This window comes from Hibiscus syriacus, unplaced genomic scaffold (genome assembly GCF_006381635.1).
Source record: "Hibiscus syriacus cultivar Baekdansim isolate YM2019G1 unplaced genomic scaffold, ASM638163v2 tig00111311_pilon, whole genome shotgun sequence".
Lineage (NCBI taxonomy): Eukaryota > Viridiplantae > Streptophyta > Magnoliopsida > Malvales > Malvaceae > Hibiscus > Hibiscus syriacus.
In genome coordinates, this window is record NW_024063054.1 from 351,500 (window position 1) to 369,682 (window position 18,183).

The 18,183-nt window shown below is 35.9% G+C and overlaps 1 protein-coding gene and 1 pseudogene across 1 annotated transcript; one reads left to right on the top strand and one right to left on the bottom strand.

Annotated features, from left to right (window-relative positions):
• Window positions 1-4,336: 4,336 nt before the first annotated feature.
• On the top strand, window positions 4,337-10,461 carry LOC120158360 (RNA demethylase ALKBH10B-like). Its single transcript, XM_039169224.1, has 7 exons — window positions 4,337-4,950; window positions 8,275-8,405; window positions 8,503-8,620; window positions 8,911-8,997; window positions 9,079-9,194; window positions 9,305-9,459; window positions 9,778-10,461. The coding sequence occupies exons 1-7, from the start codon at window positions 4,470-4,472 to the stop codon at window positions 10,169-10,171; spliced, it is 1,482 nt and encodes a 493-aa protein (XP_039025155.1). The 5' UTR covers window positions 4,337-4,469; the 3' UTR covers window positions 10,172-10,461.
• Window positions 10,462-10,738: 277 nt separating this feature from the next.
• Window positions 10,739-14,076, bottom strand: LOC120158405 (annotated as a pseudogene).
• Between the last annotated feature and the right edge of the window lie 4,107 nt (window positions 14,077-18,183).

Below are 18,183 nucleotides of genomic sequence, written 5' to 3' on the forward strand. Positions count from 1 at the left end.
GTTCAACTTTTGCTTGAATTCATCACTTAATAGATCAACTTTTACAGAGAAAGTTCATAATGAGAAGAACTCATCTGAAGAAGAGAAAGTTCATAATAAGAAGAGCTTATTCAACCTTTTGAATGACTCTATCATAGAAGGAAAGAGGCCAACATCATCCCCAGTGGAAAGTTCATAATAAGAAGAACTCATCTGAAGAAAGAGAAGAATTTATTCAACATCTCCATATTAATCAAGTGAAGTCAAATGAAAAAAAACTTATTATCTTTTCGTCTTTGCTCTATTCTTATTAAGAATAAGCAAAGAGGGGCAGCTGAAGATATTCATTTTTTTTCATTTAAACATTATTTATATTATTATTATAATTATTATATTATTATTATTATTATTATTATTATTATTATATATATTATTTATTAATATTACAAAACCCAAATGGAAGCCCAATTACAAACTTGGTGGCCCAGACCAATGAGCCCATAACAAACCCTAACAGATTAGTGTTTTCTTATTCCTCAGCCGCCATCTTCAATTTCAGCCGTTGGATCTGGTTTGATCCAACGGTCCACAGTTTGCCAGAGGAAACCCTAGGGTATCAATACCCTAGGGACACGTCCCAACGCCGTCGTAGATTCCAGAAGACCACGCGGCGCTGCTTCAGCCTCGCCGCCACTCCAGCCGCACACATGTCATCCGAACGGTGAGTCACCACTGGGAGTCCGGTGACTCACCGTACTCCACCCTTCGGACCGGTCCGAGACGAGCGCCGGTGATGGCTATAAAGCCATCACCCAACCTGCAAAGAAGAGACCACGACAACAAACGGAAAAAAAAAAAGAAAAAGAAAAGAAACAACAAGGAAAGAAAAGAGCGATCAAACCAGCAACTCCAAACGTCAAAATAAGCAAAGAGAAGACGGAGAAATACTTACCGAGGAAGCTGCAGCATCACCGGAACCTTCACGCGTCATCAGAAACCTTCGAAAAACGAAGGTATTTTGTAGATTTGCTCCAATAGGGAATATTTTAAGGGAAACGGTCATCGGAACCATCAATAGGATGGTCCGATCTACGTTTAGGTGTAAAAAACAATTTTCCGGCCACCGCATCCGGTGGCCGGCGGTGTGGATTACGGCGGCAGACGGCTGCCGGTCGACGACTGGCTTCCCTCCGATGAGGGAAGCTAGAGAGAGGCGAGAGAATTCTTCTCTCTCAGTTAGAGAGAGAAGAGAAAGGAACGAAGTGAAGATGCTGGCCCTTCGGGCCAGCCGGTTGAAGGGATATATACCCATTCCCAAACGACGCCGTTTAGGGGAGGGGTATATCCGTAATTTCCTTTTGGCTAAACCCTTTCCGCAACCATCTTAATTTTGTAACATTCCATTTTAATCACTAAATCGAGTTTATAATCCTTTTAATTCGGTTCTTTAATTTCAATTTTATTTATTTTAGTCCTTTATATTAAAATAATATATATAGGGTAAATAACAGATTTAGTCCTATAATTTTAATAATTAATATTTTAATCTGAATAGTATGTTTTAATTTATTTTATTCTAATATCCGAATTTTATATAGTTTTATTTTAGTCACTAAATTAATAAATAAGAAAATAGCATGTTTAATCCCTATAATTTTGATTAATATTGAATTAGGTTTTTAATTTTAATTTACTATAATTTAGTCAATAATTTTAAATATTTTTATTTATTGCTTTTAAATATATAGTTCTAATTGAATTTTTATTATTTTAATTTTACTTGTTTATATATTTAAATATTTTTATTATTATTATGTAGTCATAAATATATATAATAAATAAATATTTATTTTTTTTAAATAAATTATTTTAACATTTATTTTTCAATATCGAAGAAAAGGGCAGTCTTAATACAACTGGATGTCCTATTCTTGTATTTAAAATTAAATATTATAAAAAATAATATTTAATTTTATGTAAATTAATATTTATTAATATCAAAGAAAAGAGCTGTCTTAAGGTACCTAAAAGTCTTTTTCCGATATTTTTAAATAAATAAATATTTTTATATAATTTCGAAATAATAGGATTATAAATTAAATATATTTTGAATTTTTTTAATAGAGATAATTTATAATTAAAAAGTACCAATTTTGGGCGTTGTAGGGGTGCTAATCCTTCCCTAAACGTAACCGACCACGAATCCTTTTTTATTATTAAAAAAGAACAAATTTTTGGTTATAAACGCAGATCAGTTCATTTTTATTTGATGTTTTCTTAAAACTCTTTTTAGAAAATAATTTTTAGGTATTCGACCTACCTGACCCAAAAGGCCGATGGCGACTCCCAAATTATTTTCAAAACCATTTATTCACATCAATTTTCCCGTCAAATAAATATTTCGTGCCCGGACAAAAACCAGTTACGACAAATGTCTTAATTAAAATTTTAGTAATATATTTTATAATTCTTCCATAATCAAAATAGAATCAACGTGTAATATAATTACCTTATATAAATTGAAAAGGAAGTTTAAATTGAATAAATGAAGATGGAGATGGGCAGGGCATTCATTTTTAGCTACCGCTGCTTTTGAGGAATATTTTACTTTGTCGGGTGCGTGTAAAATTTACCCACAACCTTTATTTATTTTCGAAATCTTCATGCAGAACAAGAATCAACTAAAGCTATAAAGAGGAAGATTGAAAGAAGAGAGGTTTTGTCATCTTGAAAACCTTATTTATTGCAAACAAAGTGACATAATCGTACTTTTAAGGCATTCAGATTCTTATGAGAATTCCTCTTCGCTTTCCCTTTACCGTTCTGTTTTCTCTTTAATGGTATTAAAAGGAAGCCGATGCAATAGGCCAAATCCGAGCAAAGAGGGAGGCAAACGCCGGTGGGTGAATTCCGCTCTTACACTTTCCGTTTGCTCGTGTTGAATATTCGATCGAATCAAATTAAATCAAAATGTTTCAAGTTAATTGAGTTAATAAGTCTTATTTTATAAATCAATTTTTATTTAAGATTTTCTTTTAAGTCAATCAGATTAAATTGGTCGAATTTCTATTTAAATTTTATACTATCTTATTTTATAAGATAATATATATTTAAAGACTCGAAGTTATTTGACAATGAACACTCATATCTTAGCATACACGATATCCAAATCCAAAATTTCAAAAGATAACAATGAATTTCTTAACTAGTGAGATCGATTGGTTTTTGTTAATCGAATTTTATTAAAAAAAAACATCCGGTTCCTCATTGAAAGATGGAAACTTGGACCCACACCACTTCGCGTCTGCTGTCTCCTCCCTCTACTTGAAAAGAATAAAATAATTTCTTTTCCCATCTGTTTCTGTGATATTAAATTATTTGTAATTTGTAATTTTTTAAAAATTATATTTAAATTTGATCAAATTGGTTTACATGAAGTGTTGTTGATCCAAAAAGCTGTAGAAAAAGTCTACCATCAAATTTCTTCCTAGACCACCAGGAGGAAGAAGAAGAAGAAAATTATCATGGGCAGGCCAATTGTAGAAAATGAACAGTGAGATTAATTAGATCACATTTATTAACCATATTTACTTTTGTCTTCAAAGACTGAACCACTTTTGCTTGATAATTAATCAATTAACTCAGGCAGGGGACCTCATGCCCCACCCTCACGTTTGCCTCGATAGCCTTGACATTTATAATAAATTCATATTTAGCTCAACACTTGCATTTATTTATTTTTATTTAATTATTAATATCTAATTTATCAACCAATCAATTCACACTAAATACTTTTAAGTTTATATAAAGTAATCTTCTCAGTTTGATTTTTTTATTCATAACATCAAAAATTTAAACTCTTAATATTTCTTAAGAGAGCCAACACCTTGTATTATGAAACTAATTAATCAATAATTCACAAAGATACATCTTCTAGAAGAAGAGTTAACCTCACACCAAATTCTGTAATTTTTAATTAAGTATTTAGAAATATATCAACTTTATAAAATAAATCCAATTAATTAATATAATATTAATTTAAAATATACATATTTTTCAAATCTGAATATTATTGATGAAACAATCAATGAATCAACTAACTAATTAGCGCAAAATTTAACAAAACGTTGGTTTGGAATCCACTTTTTGGGCTTTAAAACGTGAAACATTTCACGATCATCGTCTAGCCACCCGAGTTCCATTTGGCTATGCCACGTCACCTATTCCCAGAGATCTCCACGTCACCACTTTCCGTGGTCCCCACCAGTACGGACATGTCACCCTCTAAAAGCTCTAGCCATATTATAAGTCCCCCCTCGGCTGCGACACCAAAGAAGCCACCACCACACCACCATTTTTTGCTTTCACTCTCTCTACGGAACAGCTGAAGTTTCGGTCGATAGGTATTTTCTCGAAAAACCCAATAGTTCGGAGCGTCCGAAACGAGAAAAAAAGTTACGGAATTTGGTTATAGTAGAGAGTGTTAAGAGATGCCAATGGCGGCGGTTTCAGCAGCGCCGACTCTGGGGTCTGCCACGGGACCGATGATGCAAGCTATGCCGACGGTTTCTGACGTTTTGGCTAAGGACATGACCATTTCTTGGTTCAGAGGGGAATTCGCGGCGGCTAATGCCGTCATCGACGCTCTTTGCGGTCACTTGGCGGAGCTTCAAGGAGGTGGAGGCTCGGAGTACGAAGCGGTGTTCACGGCGATCCACAGGAGGAGGCTGAAATGGATCCCGGTACTGCAGATGCAGAAGTACCACTCCATTGCTGATGTGACGGAGGAGTTGAAAAAGGTTGCTGACAAGAAGGCCGTCGGAGGAGGTGGATTGGACAAGGAGGAAGTTAAAACTGGTGGTTGTTTGGATGTCGAGAAAGAGAAAAATGCCCAGAAAATCATGGAAAACAGGGAAGTTGGCGGCGAAGAAGAAGAAGAAGATTCCCCTGTCAGTGATATTACCAATTCAGGTAACTTCATAACCAAAAGAAAACAAATATTATTACTTCGATCAGGGTTTCAAATCGCGGTCGCGTTTTCGGTTATTTCGGATTTACAGTGATTACGGCCGTGGCGTTATTACGAACGTCGCGGACGCTATTACGACGGCCGGAATCGCGATCGCGGACCGCTTTTTGAAACCCTGACCTCGATCATAAAGGTTGATTCTTTTTATAATTATATCTACTACGTGTTGTTCCTCTCTTTGATTCCTTTTCTTTTGGTCTCTCAAATGCCAAGTTTGATTGTTAGTTAAAGCTTTTTCCTTCATTTCGTGTTTGAGTACTTTTGGATTTCTCTTATTGGAGTTTGTTACGCAAAACCGGGCTTATTATCAGCGTCACTGTGCCGAGAAAAGCTACCAACTTAGCCTTTTTCTAAATCACTTGAACTCTAGAAATTTCCGTCGTGCTTTTGGGGCCTGTTTTCTGGCTACGTGAAAGGCAGAGATTGGTAAGGCTTTGAATCTCAAGCATTATTGTGTTTGTGTTTGTGTTTGGTAAAGCCAGAACTCGAAAGCTTTTCAAAACCTTATTTTTCCTCCATTTTCTAGGAACCAAACAAAAAAAATCTATCTTTACACGGATCAATTATTCAACGTTTCCAAAATTTTCCAAGGATGTGAATTCAACGAAGAGGGGGTCCATGATGCCGATGGATGTCGTTTTACCCTATTCCATTTGCTTAAAGTTTTCCTCTTCAACAAGGTTCTTGAAGAGAAATGTCACGTGATCGACATAGTAGAAAAAAGTTTCAATCTTCTATTAATTTTCGAGATGGTAGGTTTAAAATACTGCATTATGGTTCATATGCTCCCGTGGTTTAAGGGCGTTATAACCTCGCACTCTACAAAAGATGAGGTCTGATCTCGGTTTTATGAAAAACGAATTTTATGTATTTATTATTATTTTTATCTAAAATTAAATGATTTTATCTGAAAAGGTTTATGAATCTCGCGCCCTATAAAACGCAAAGTGCATTAAATATATTTTGTAAGACGCGAGGTAGTCTTATGTGAATAGTTTGAGGTATTTTTCTATCTAATGCTGAGCGAGAGGTATTTCCAAAAAAATAATTTTTGGTTCTTTTATATAATAATGCCTTGTTTAAGCAAGGTTTTGAGGATTTCGAGGTAGGGTTGTAAATGAGGTGAAAAATATCACGAGTTACTTGAGATCGATTCAATCAAAACTCAATAAATACTCAACTCGAATGAGCTCGACTCGAGTTCTTAACGAGCCGAAGTAAGCTATTTGATACTCGACTCGAAAAGCTCATGAGCAGCTCGAAAATATAATATATTAATATTTTATTTTTTAAAATAAATTATTAAGAATATTAATATTTATGTAATGATTTTTTTTAAAAATGCAGTATAAGGATTTCATGTATTTAAGGTTTAAGTTCGAATTTGAGTTTAAGATTTTAATCGAGTTAAGTTTAAGATTTTTTTCATTTCGAGTATTTTCGAGCTTTAGTTCATAATTTCGAGTTCTACTCGAATTTAAAAATTTTAGGCTCACGAGTTTTCGAATTGAATCGAGTTCAACAATATTCAAGTTCTACTTAGTTTACAAACCCTATTTCAAGGTGAACAAAAAAGTAAAAGAGTTCGGCTACAGCGGCACTTAGGTGGTGTTTGTTTTTACTGTGTAAGGTCTGCAAAGTTTTTATGTCTGTGCCGCGCAGATCACGCGCGGCGCAGACATTGGGCTTCACAGACCGTTTGTTTTTAGAAGACAGAAGCCCTTCTAACGTCTGCGCGTGGTTTGCGTGGCACAGACGTGGTCTTATGTCTGCAGACGTCTTCTAACCTCTTCAAAGAGGTTTTATATTTAATTTTATATTATATTTGATTTTAATTTTAATATTATTATTTTTTAAATAAATTAAATATTAATTTTTTAATATTATATTATAGATATTAATTTTAATATTAAATTTTTAAATAAATTAAATATTAATTTTTTAATATTATATTATAGATATTTAATTTTATATCATATAAATTATTTTATATATTATTAAAATTTTATATTTATTTTAATTATTTTAATTTAAGTTTAAATATAATTTTTTTGGATTTGTTATTTTTAAATTATATTTAACCTTTTTATACAAAATGTAAGTATTTAAACCATATTATTTAATAAAAAATGATTTCATTGTTTGATAATTAATATTTTAAAATATAAAAAATTATAAATTATGTTTTTAAAATTTTTAAATATAATCACAATTAAATAAAAAATAATCATAAAATAATTTGATAAATTAAAAAATATTTTCTAAAAATATCATATAATTATAAAAATAAATTATGAATATATATTTAAAAAAATTAAAAGTATTACATAATTACATATTTTAAAAAATCATATAATTTAATGATCATTTATAAATTTTATTCTATAAAACTTATAAAACTAATAATATATGTGTTTATGTGAGACTTATAATAGAATTAATAAGGTGTTGTTTGTTTTTCTAAAAAAAATTATTATTGTAGTTGTATGAATTATTTAAATCGTGTAAAATTAAAATTATTTAAATCTCAGTATTTCAAAACTCTTTTAAGTCTAAAAAATTAGTTTATTTATATTTCAGTTTATTTTAACAGTCTGCAGATATTAAAAAATAAACAATCTTCTTCTTGAAGACTGTAGACTTTTGATCCACTTCTTTTATTGCAGATGTGGTTCGCAGATGCATACAAATGTAGTTCGCAATGCCTGCAAATATGATCCAAGACTGCAGTACTTTTATCTCTACAAAAACAATAATCACCTTATAAAGAGTTATTATCAGTACGTTGATTCTTGGAGTCGTTGTCTTGGGATGCGTGTAGTGATTTTAATGGGAGGCGGCTTCTGATCATAACCGTGTAATCTTTAATGTTGACATCAAGACCGTCGTTTACTGGTTTCACATGGGCCTTGCTTTGGTGTGGTTGTTACCGTTGGATCTTTTTCCTGTTTTGTTTGACATTTTTGGCCGATGTCATAAATGAAGCTATGGAGTTTTTTCCAATTCCCAACTGAGTTGCTCGAGTCCGGCTGAGTCTACTCATTCGGTTGTGTTTGGTTTTCAGGGTTCAAATATTGGGGGGGTGATGTGGTCAGCTTTTAATATAACAGAACAATAGAACATGCTACTTCGTCTGAGAATTTGGTGTTTTTCTTACATTGTTTTGTCTATATAAAGCTGAGAATGCGACAATTAATTCAAATGTGACGCCATCATTAATTTTATTCCATTGATACGGTTGATTTCACTTGTTCTTGGCAACGCAGGATCTCAGGGAGTTCAGCGTGTTGAGGAAAATATCGACATTTGTTCGAACCATGACGAGTGTGATGCACGCGCTTCTCGGATCAAGCTGACAAAAAGTTTCTCCTCCAAGGAACACGTAAAAGGACACATGGTGAGTTCTTTCTCAATTCAGTGAAGATAATGGAATCAGAGATACATAAAAGATGGACTCCGGTAGCTTTATTTATCTATAAATTGCTGCAATGCAGGTGAATGTTGTAAAAGGACTGAAGTTGTATGAGGAAGTGTTCACCGATTTAGAGCTGGCTAAGCTCAGTGAAGTTGTGACGGAGCTTCGATCAGCCGGCCATAACGGGAAACTGTCAGGTTCAAATCCCCCTTCAAAGTCTACCCGAATTGAGCCCATTTTTAGAATTTAACATGAAGATTTGAAATAGTTAATAATTATCAGAAGGTTATACAGGGATTCTGATGTTTAATCAATAATACCAATTGAAGAGATATCATAAGGTGTAATACATGGAATTTAGTAATAATCATAACTTGGTAATTTTTATGTCATTAATCCGCAATTGTTCATCATATCTGTATTTTCTGAACTAAGCATCTTTGTTTCTGAACTTTCTGATTCTTTCTTATTTTCTGGATAATGGCAGGCGAGACTTTCATTCTATTCAACAAGCAAATTAAAGGAAACAAGAGAGAGCTGATTCAGCTCGGTGTTCCAATTTTCGGACCAACAAGTAAGAACTACCTGTATGAATTAGTGATATGGTTTAGGTTCACTAGCGTCTTAATTTATTCTTTCTTTAAATGCTTTACAGTCAGTATAGAACCAATTCCTGCTCTTCTCCAAGGTGTTATAAAACACCTGATCCAGTGGCAACTTATACCTGAATATAAGAAACCAAATGGTTGCATAATTAACTTCTTTGATGAGGTATACTTTTTCGCTGCTCTCGCATACCTGTTTTTCTGTTTGCCATCGTTTCTTTAACTAAAATTGCGGGGAAGACCAAACTGATATTGTTATGTTTCCCTTTAGTGCAGGGTGAATATTCACAGCCGTTTCTTAAACCGCCACATTTAGACCAACCCATCTCCACTCTTCTTCTCTCTGAATCAACAATGGCTTTTGGGCGCACTCTCGTGAGTGATAGCAAAGGAAACTATAAGGGGGCACTCCAACTTTCTTTGAAAGAAGGGTATACTTTTGTATCTGTTCTAATATATAGTTATAATAGCTGACTGAAAATGGAATCATTGATAGTAAACTAAAAGAAAATATGACACCGATGAAGCAGCTTAGTATCGGAATTGCAGATTCTGTTTCGGAGTTCGTTCCTTCCTATTCGAATATGAGGCAAGCTTTTAGTGATGGGGTGACATTGTATGATTCTAATACGGTTACAGTTTGCATGAGAGTGATATGGGAAGATCTCATTTATGAATGTTAGCACTGCCATGTGTTTTTTATGGTAATAGCTCTTACTTGACAAGCAAGTTTGTAACATTTTCTGCAGATCTCTTCTGGTAATGAGGGGAAACAGTTCTGACATGGCAAGACACGTCATGTGCCCATCTCCAAGCAAGAGGGTTAGCATTACTTTCTTCCGAGTTCGGCCTGATACCAACCAAGTTCATTCACGACTGACTGCTCCACAGGCTAGTCCAATGGCTATATGGCAACCGAGTGTGCCGGTGCCATATGAAATGTCAAATGAAGCTCTGAATGGCTACAAGGCACAGGATATGATGCCAAAACTGGGAGTCATTGGCGGTCCTGTTGTCATGCTAACTCCCGTGAGTCCAATGGTAATGAACCCCGAAAAACTTCCTCGTGGTGGTACTGGTGTCTTCTTGCCCTGGACAATGCGATCGAGAAAGCCTATCAAGCACCTTCCATCACGTGCCTAGAGGGGAAACATGCACGCATTGCCTCCTTCTGTTGAAACACATGTACCAGAATCAACTTCTAATCAACATTAAACCAAATCCGGAGCATTGTTCATGCAGCTTAAGTACTGTGAGAGTTGGTTTGTTTCCCCCTTCATTTTTCTATTTCACTCTTTTTTTTCACAGCAAAGTTAGGTTCAATCGGTTTGTGAACAACTTGTTGAATGTCATGGTAGGGCTTGAGAGGTAGCTGAGTTTATAAAATTTGGCAGTGTGAATTTGTTCTACTGACAGGACATTTAATTTTGTATTATGTCATCAAGTCATTTATATAAAATCTTCTTTTTTATTGGTTACAAACGGTTAGTTCAGGGATAGCTCTCCTAATCTGGGGTGGCATACCTTATACCCAATTAGAATTTACATACCCAATTAGAATTTACATAGAACTTTACAGATTGCTCACCAAGAGTGACGGTGGTGGAATTCGAACTTCGCATTACAAGCTCAAATTCTTGAATCCCAACTACTTGTGCCAACCCTCGTTGACTAAAATATTCTTTTTACAGAATATTAAATTGTGGTTAATCGATTTTGCTTCTTTACTAGCACGTTTGAAGATAAATGTTACACAAGAAAGTTAGGTTGATCCATCTCTATAATACAATAAATTCATTTAGTCTTTCAAGTATCCTCCAATGTTTCCCTTATCCTTCCAATGAGTGAACTGGTGAGCCATAAAGATCATACGGTGACCAAAGATGATCGACGGCGCAAGGCTTCGTCGAGTCGAGCCTCAACCACGGCTTCCCTTTGCCACTCCAATGAAGCAAACTAATAGGCCCGGGATGCAAACTCCTACACTTACCTTCAATGTTATATCCCCCTAGTCCATGTTGGTTGAACGGCTTTAATATTCCCATCCAACACCAGCAAAAATGGCGGCAATGAACCCAAGGTGTATATCCTCTTCTTCTTTTGCATCGCCATCCATTCCTCCACTTTCGTCGTGTATCCGCCTTTTCTCCACTTATTGACATCCTACCACCATGACCCCGGAGTTGAAATAACAAGGGTGTCTTCCGTTGAAAGTACCGGACAATTCCTTGTCCAACCAGAACAAGTTCGTGAAATACAGTGTCATGACATCGTCGACGATGACGAGGTCGGAATCCAAGTATAATACGCGTCTAATGTCCGATGGTAGTATGTTGACAAGATATATCCTGGCGTAGTTCAAAGGTTGATCGAGTCCTTGGCAAATGGATCTCGATCTCTTGCCGCGGATACAGTTCGAGTCGAAGCGGTAGACTCTGAAGTTGAGGTAAGGGAAGGTTATGTTGATACTTTGGAGCACGTTGGGCTCATACTTTCCCCACAAGAAATGGAACTCCACGTTTTCGGAGCACGTTGAATGCTTTAGAACAGAGGACAGTGGCCATGGTGCCCGAGGTAGTTTGCATCCAATGTGATGGCAATGTGGATTCTTTCGGAAGCATTAGAGCTACAAACATCCCCGTTGCGGAACTTCTGGGCCTCCCTGAATGTCGGAACATCCGAGGAAGGCTCCCGGATAATGCTGCCATGGTGGATTCATGTGGCAAAGGTGGTGGCGGTGATGAGGGGGAGGAAAGACAGGCGGTCGGTGGGAGGGACGACCATCCTGTCTTTGAGGGGATGTTGTGAAAAGGGTGCGGTGGTGAAGAGAATCAGGTGCCAAGAGGCGAGAGAATATCAAGCATTTTTTGAAGGACAGCAACGAGAATATGATTGAAAGCTTTTTTTTGGTCTTTTTCTTTTCATTTTAAGACATGGGAAGGAGAGAGTTTGGCAGACGATGAGAGGAAAAGAGAGGACTATTAGGAAACAACAGAGGTGTAAAATCCATTTTCTTGCTTTTGCATTTCTTTGGTGGACAAAATTTTGAAGTTGTTTGCACCTTTTATTTAGATTTTAGAGACTTTATGTGAATTTTTAGTAGAAAAAATGTTGGTTAATCTTATGCGTAATACAACAAATTATGTTGATTATAGTAAATAGTCCAATCATTTTTGGTCACAAATTATGTATAAATGTTTGAACTTCTAATACTTGGTGTTCATGCAACAATATATGTTTTGCTTAGCTTTAAGTGCCAACCCTGTCCAGGCAGAAATTAATTCGAACAGAAAGATAAATTAATTTAAAAAAAATTGATAATTTATTAAAAATATTATATTTATAATATAAATAATATAAATTTTACTTATGTTATTACATAAGAGGAATATAAAATTAAGAATCTAATTTTAAGATTGAAAACAGTAACACATAAAGTTTACTTATCTTACTTGTAATAAAAATATTAGATTTATAATAAAAATAATACAAAACAACTAAAACAAAGGAAATAATATTAGATTTATAATAAAAATAATATAAAATTTACTTATGTTACAACTAAAACTTAACAAATAAAGTTATGTGTTGTTTTTTTAAAATTTAATCAATATTTTAAATTTATAATTAGAAATAATTTTTTTAATAATTTTGTCTTTATCAAATAGTTCTCATTATAAACTTTTCATACAAGATCAATATAAAATTTTGATAACAAATTCTAACACGTATTATATGATCGTATTTGTATTAAATTATCGATTTATCATCTCTAAAATGTTGGTATAATTCAAAATATTGAACGATTGAGAATTGAAATTAGGCCTAAATGATAAGATTAACAAACAAGAAGACATTTTTTACAAGAATATATCAATAATTCTATATATATTTGATTAAACTCATAATCAATTCAACCCGAATTGGTATGATCTAAAGGTTGACATAAACCGAAAATCAACCGACCCGATATTGATATGAACCGAAAAACAACCGATCAAATAATCACCCGACTCGAAAATTGACCTGACCCAATCCGATTTACCGGACACCCGAACTAGATTTGAAGCAGATCATATCCGACCCGAACAAAATTAAACCAAATATAATCTAGACATGAAATGACTCGATCCGAATGACCCCATTGCCACCTCTAAGGATAAATACTATAGTCTTGCAAGGGCTGTTAACTAATTTGGCTGTAAACTGTAAAGCCTTTGTGTAAGTTGGCATACAGATAGCAGGATTTGTTGCTTTGCTTGATATACGTGATAACAGATTTGGTCTTATCCCATGACAGTATTTTGGAGTTGTTTCTTAACAACCATTGGACGTTTAGGTTTCTAAGTATTTCCTTATTTTTCGAATTGTTCTCGATGTGGCTATATTGTTGCACTCTACTCTCCCCACCCCAGCAAGGGATCCATTTAACAAATCCATACGCATCTTGTGTGATTTGCTCATTATGCAGAGTGTAGTAAATAGAAAAGACGGATCGGAACAGAGAAGAGAATGTATTCACTGTATTTTTTCTCAGTAGGTTCTGGAGGGCTCTCCAGCATTATGCAGGCTTCACCGTTGTCTTGCTTTATGTGTATCATCTCCCTTTAGAGTTTTCAAATATGTTACAAAGGATCTGATTTTGTTGGTCTATTCAAAATATCTTCAACTTTAAGTGGCCTGAAATTTTCTCTGCTGCTTTTCTTGTACTTATTTTACCTAATGGTAAGTACCAAGTACTAGTGGTATTTCCATATATTTGATTTCATAAGATTCTAGCTGAACCCTTAAATGAAGTGCAAAAAACTCTTCCCTAGAATTTTGGATTTTGCTTCTACTTCTGTGGTCTTTCCGTAGTGTTGACATGGAGTATAGTCCTTCTTTACTCCTGGTCTTCTATTCCAAACTTTGTTTTTGTTCCCAAATGTAGAGTTTTTTCTACTGGCATCGTAAAACTTTTTGTTCTTTGGTCTCCGGTTCTTTCCATCATCTTGATACTTAACTCGTAGAGCACCTTCAATGACCCCTTCTTCTCTCATTACATGCATCTACTCTTGTGCTTGCAAAGCAATTAAGAGTTCCTCCAAAGTAATATTTGGCATATCTTTCGTGTTCTCTAAGGTGGTAATATCAGAAATAAACCGAGTACAAGTAATTTCCCTATAACCAGATTAGTGAGAATGCAAAATAAAAGCGGAAAAAATAATACCCGAAAAATTGATAACGGAGTTCGGCCAGTTGTGCTTACTTCTCCGGACTGTTGCAGATCTTTTACTAAGAGAGAAAATTTACAGGTGTTTACAAAACACTCACTACTCACAAGAAAACTCTCTAGTATTAGAATGAAGAAATGATTTTGAGATGATTTTGAAACTAAATGAGCTAGGGTATTTATAGTTGAAACTTAGGACTAAACTTGTAAATACCCTAAAGTCCAAAGGGACTAAAATTATGATTATCCCTTTTATTTTCAACAATTAGCCACCCCATGTGTTGTTTTTATTTTCCAACCGCCCATGTTGGAAAGAACAACCGCCCATGCCTTTAAATTTTCAATAATCTCCCACTTGAAGACTGATTTTAATATGTCTTCACACCTTGATCAATGCAACAATATTTATGGTCTTGTTAGTCTAGCATGCCAACTGAAGTTGAACACAACTTCAGTTTGTCTGTGATCACCGTCTTTGTCAACATGTCTGCCGGATTTTGAGCTCCACTGATCTTTTCAAGTTTCAAAATCCCATCTTCCAGAAGAGACCGTATAAAATGATATCGCAATTGTATGTGCTTCGTTCTGGAATGAAAAGACGTATTCTTTGCTAGGTGGATAGCACTTTGACTGTCGCAATACAAGGCATTATTTTCTTGTTTCTTGCCTAACTCTTCCAAGAAACTTTGGAGCCAAACCATCTCCTTGCTGGCTTCTGTAACAGCGACATATTCTACTTCAGTTGTGGAGAGAGCAACTATCTTCTGTAGTTGAGAAACCCAACTCACTGCAGTACCTCCTAGAGTATAGACATACCCTGTAGTGCTCCTTCTGATGTCAACATTTCCGTCTAAGTCAGCATCTACATAGCCTGTCAGTATCGTATCTCAACCTTTGAAACAAAGTACTTTGTTTGTGGTACCCCGTAGATATCTGAGGATCCATTTGACTGCTTCCCAGTGTACCTTGCCCGGATTATTCATGTACCTGCTAACAGCTCCCACTGCATGAGCAATATTTTGGTCTGGTACAAACCATGTCATACATCAGACTTCCAATTGCTGAGGCATACGGCACCTTCACCATGTGTGCACGTTCTTCCTCCGTCTTCGGTAACTGTTCTTTGGAGAGTCTGAAATGAACACCTAAAGGTGTACTTATTGGTTTAGCATCTTGCATGTTTGAACCTGGAGAGCACTTTGTTGATGTACTCAGCCTATGATAACATCAAGGTCCCCGACTTTGTGTCTCTCTTGATCCTCATCCCAAGAATCTGCTTTGCAGCGCCCAGATCCTTCATAGCAAACTGCTTCGACAATTTTTGCTTCAAGTTTATAATCTCTTGCATATCTGAGCCTGCAACGAGCATGTCATCAATATACAACAATAAAATAATGAAGCTATTGTCGAACCTCTTGATGTAGCAACAATGGTATGCTTGGCATCTGGTAAAACCATTGCTACCCATGAAACTATCAAACTTCTTGTACCACTGTCTAGGAGCTTGTTTTAAACCATACAAGCTCTTCTTTAACCTGCATACCAGGTTTTTCTTGTCTGCCTCTATGAAGCTTTCTGGCTGCCTCATATAGATTTCTTCCTCTAAATCACCATGAAGAAAAGTTGTCTTCACATCTAATTGCTCAAGATGTAAATTCTCTGCAGCTACAATTTTCAACACCAGTCTGATTATAGGTAGTTTTACGACTGGAGAGAAAATTTCATTGTAGTCAATACCTTCTTTTTACTGAAAACCTTTGACAACCAATCTTGCTTTGTAGCGTTTGCTCCCATCGTGTTCTTCTTTGATCCTGTAAATCCACTTGTTATGAAGCGCTTTCTTGCCTGGTGGTAATTCAGCTAATTCCCACGTCTGATTTGACATAAGCGAGTCCATCTCATCTTTCATGGAAGACTCCCACTTGACTGAATCCTCCACTTGCATTGCTTCATCATAGCACTCTGGTTCACCATTGTCAATCAGCAACAAGTAGTGCAAAGAAGGAGAATACCGTTGGGTTGGTTTAGGAATTCTAGAGGAGCGTCTTAATTCAGGTGTGCCTGGTTCTTCTTGAACTGCTTCAGGATTGATCTGAACATCATTTCTAGAAATCTCCTCGAACTCGGCAAATTCCTTTGTTTCAGCTTTGGTATTTGAGCTACTTGATTCTACAATTGACCTGTCTTTGTACATCACATTCTCATTGAAAATGGCATCTCTGCTTCTGATGATCTTTCGATTTTCATAGTCCCAAAACCGGTAACCGAACTCATCACCGCCATAACCAACAAAGGCACATTTGTTGGACTTAGCATCAAGTTTACTTCTTTCAGCAGAGTCTATGTGTACATAAGAAATACAACCAAACACTCTTAAGTGTGAAATGTCTATTTCTTTCTTGCTCCAAACTTCCTCTGGTATTCTTCCATCCAAATGAACTGAGGGCCCACGGTTGATCAGGTAAGCTGCAGTGTTGATAGCTTCAGCCCATAGAAATTTGGGTAGTCCGGCATGTATCCTCATGCTTCTGGCACGTTCATTCAGATTTCTGTTCATGCGCTCTGCTACGCCATTCTGCTACGCCATTCTGCTGCGGTGTCATGGGAACTGTTGTCTCCATCTTGATCCCATTGTTTGCGCATAAATCTCTGAATCTCCTATTTTTGTACTCTCCTCCATTGTCAGACCTCAACCGCTTGGCTTTCAGACCAGTCTCATTTTCCACCATGGCCTTCCATTTTCTGAAGGTATCAAAGACTTCTGATTTCTTCTTCAGAAAATAAACCCACACCTTCCTTGTAGAATCATCGATGAAGGTGACATAATATAATGAGTCTGCAAGAGATGGAACTGGAGATGGTCCCCATACATCAGTATGAACCAACTCTAATTTTTCAGCCTTGGGTGTCTTACCAATCTTTGGAAAGCTGACTTTATTTTGTTTGCAAAAGATGCAATCCTCGCATAGTCCGACATCTACATTCTTTAGATCCGGCAGCTTCCCCTTTGACAAAAGTGTCTTCATCCCTTTTTCGCTCATATGGCCAAGCCTTTGGTGCCATAGGTTTGATTTTCCATCAGTATCTGCTACTGTAATGATATTCTCTAAATTTGAGGTTATATAGAGAGTATCAGTTTTCTTACCACGAGCAATGACGAGTGCTCCTTTGGTAATCTTTCATTCACAGCCTGAAAAGATTGTGCTAAATCCTTCACCATCAAGCTGTCCTACAGAAATCAAATTTCTTTTGAGGCCAGGAATATGTCTCACTCCTTTCAGCGTCCAGGTGGTCTGGTTTGGCAACTTTAGTCGGATGTCTCCTTTTCCGACGATCTTCAAGGTTTCATCATCAGCTAGATGAACCTTCCCAAAATCACCACTGACATAGTTCTCCATGATTTCTCGACATGGGGTGGAGTGGAAAGATACCCCTGAATCCAAGATCCAGGATTCAATCGGACTGTTGACGCTTAGAATCATGGCATCACCTGTCTCCTCTGTCATGTTTGTAGATTCCTGTGCGCTTGTATCTTTCTTCAGTACTCGACAATCCCTTTTAAAGTGACCCTTTTTGCCACAATTATAACAGGTAAAATCTTTCTTTCTCGTTCTTGATTTTCCCCGTCTGGATTTCGATCTGCCATGATTTGAATTTCTTTCTGAAGTTCTCCCTCTGGACTCCGTGTGCAAGGCTAAGGAGGTTGATGCTTCACCCGATTTTCTCCGTCGAATTTCTTCGCTCAGTACGAGATCCCGAACATCGTCGAATTTCAATTTACTATTTCCCGACGAGCTGCTAACTGCTGTAACAGTAGCATTCCAACTGTCTGGTAGAGATGATAAGAGAATTAAAGCTCGAACTTCATCATCGAATTCAATTTCCACGGAACTCAACTAGGTTGTGATTGTGTTGAGTTCATTCAGGTGTTGAGCCACTGATG

What these genes read in the sequence shown, in the direction of transcription:
- LOC120158360 (XM_039169224.1), top strand. Translation starts at nt 4,470, where the DNA reads ATGCCAATGGCGGCGGTTTCAGCAGCGCCGACTCTGGGGTCTGCCACG. An exon ending in CCATAACGGGAAACTGTCAG is followed by an intron (nt 8,621 to 8,910) that starts GTTCAAATCCCC and finishes GGATAATGGCAG; the next exon opens with GCGAGACTTTCATTCTATTC. An exon ending in TCCAATTTTCGGACCAACAA is followed by an intron (nt 8,998 to 9,078) that starts GTAAGAACTACC and finishes AATGCTTTACAG; the next exon opens with TCAGTATAGAACCAATTCCT.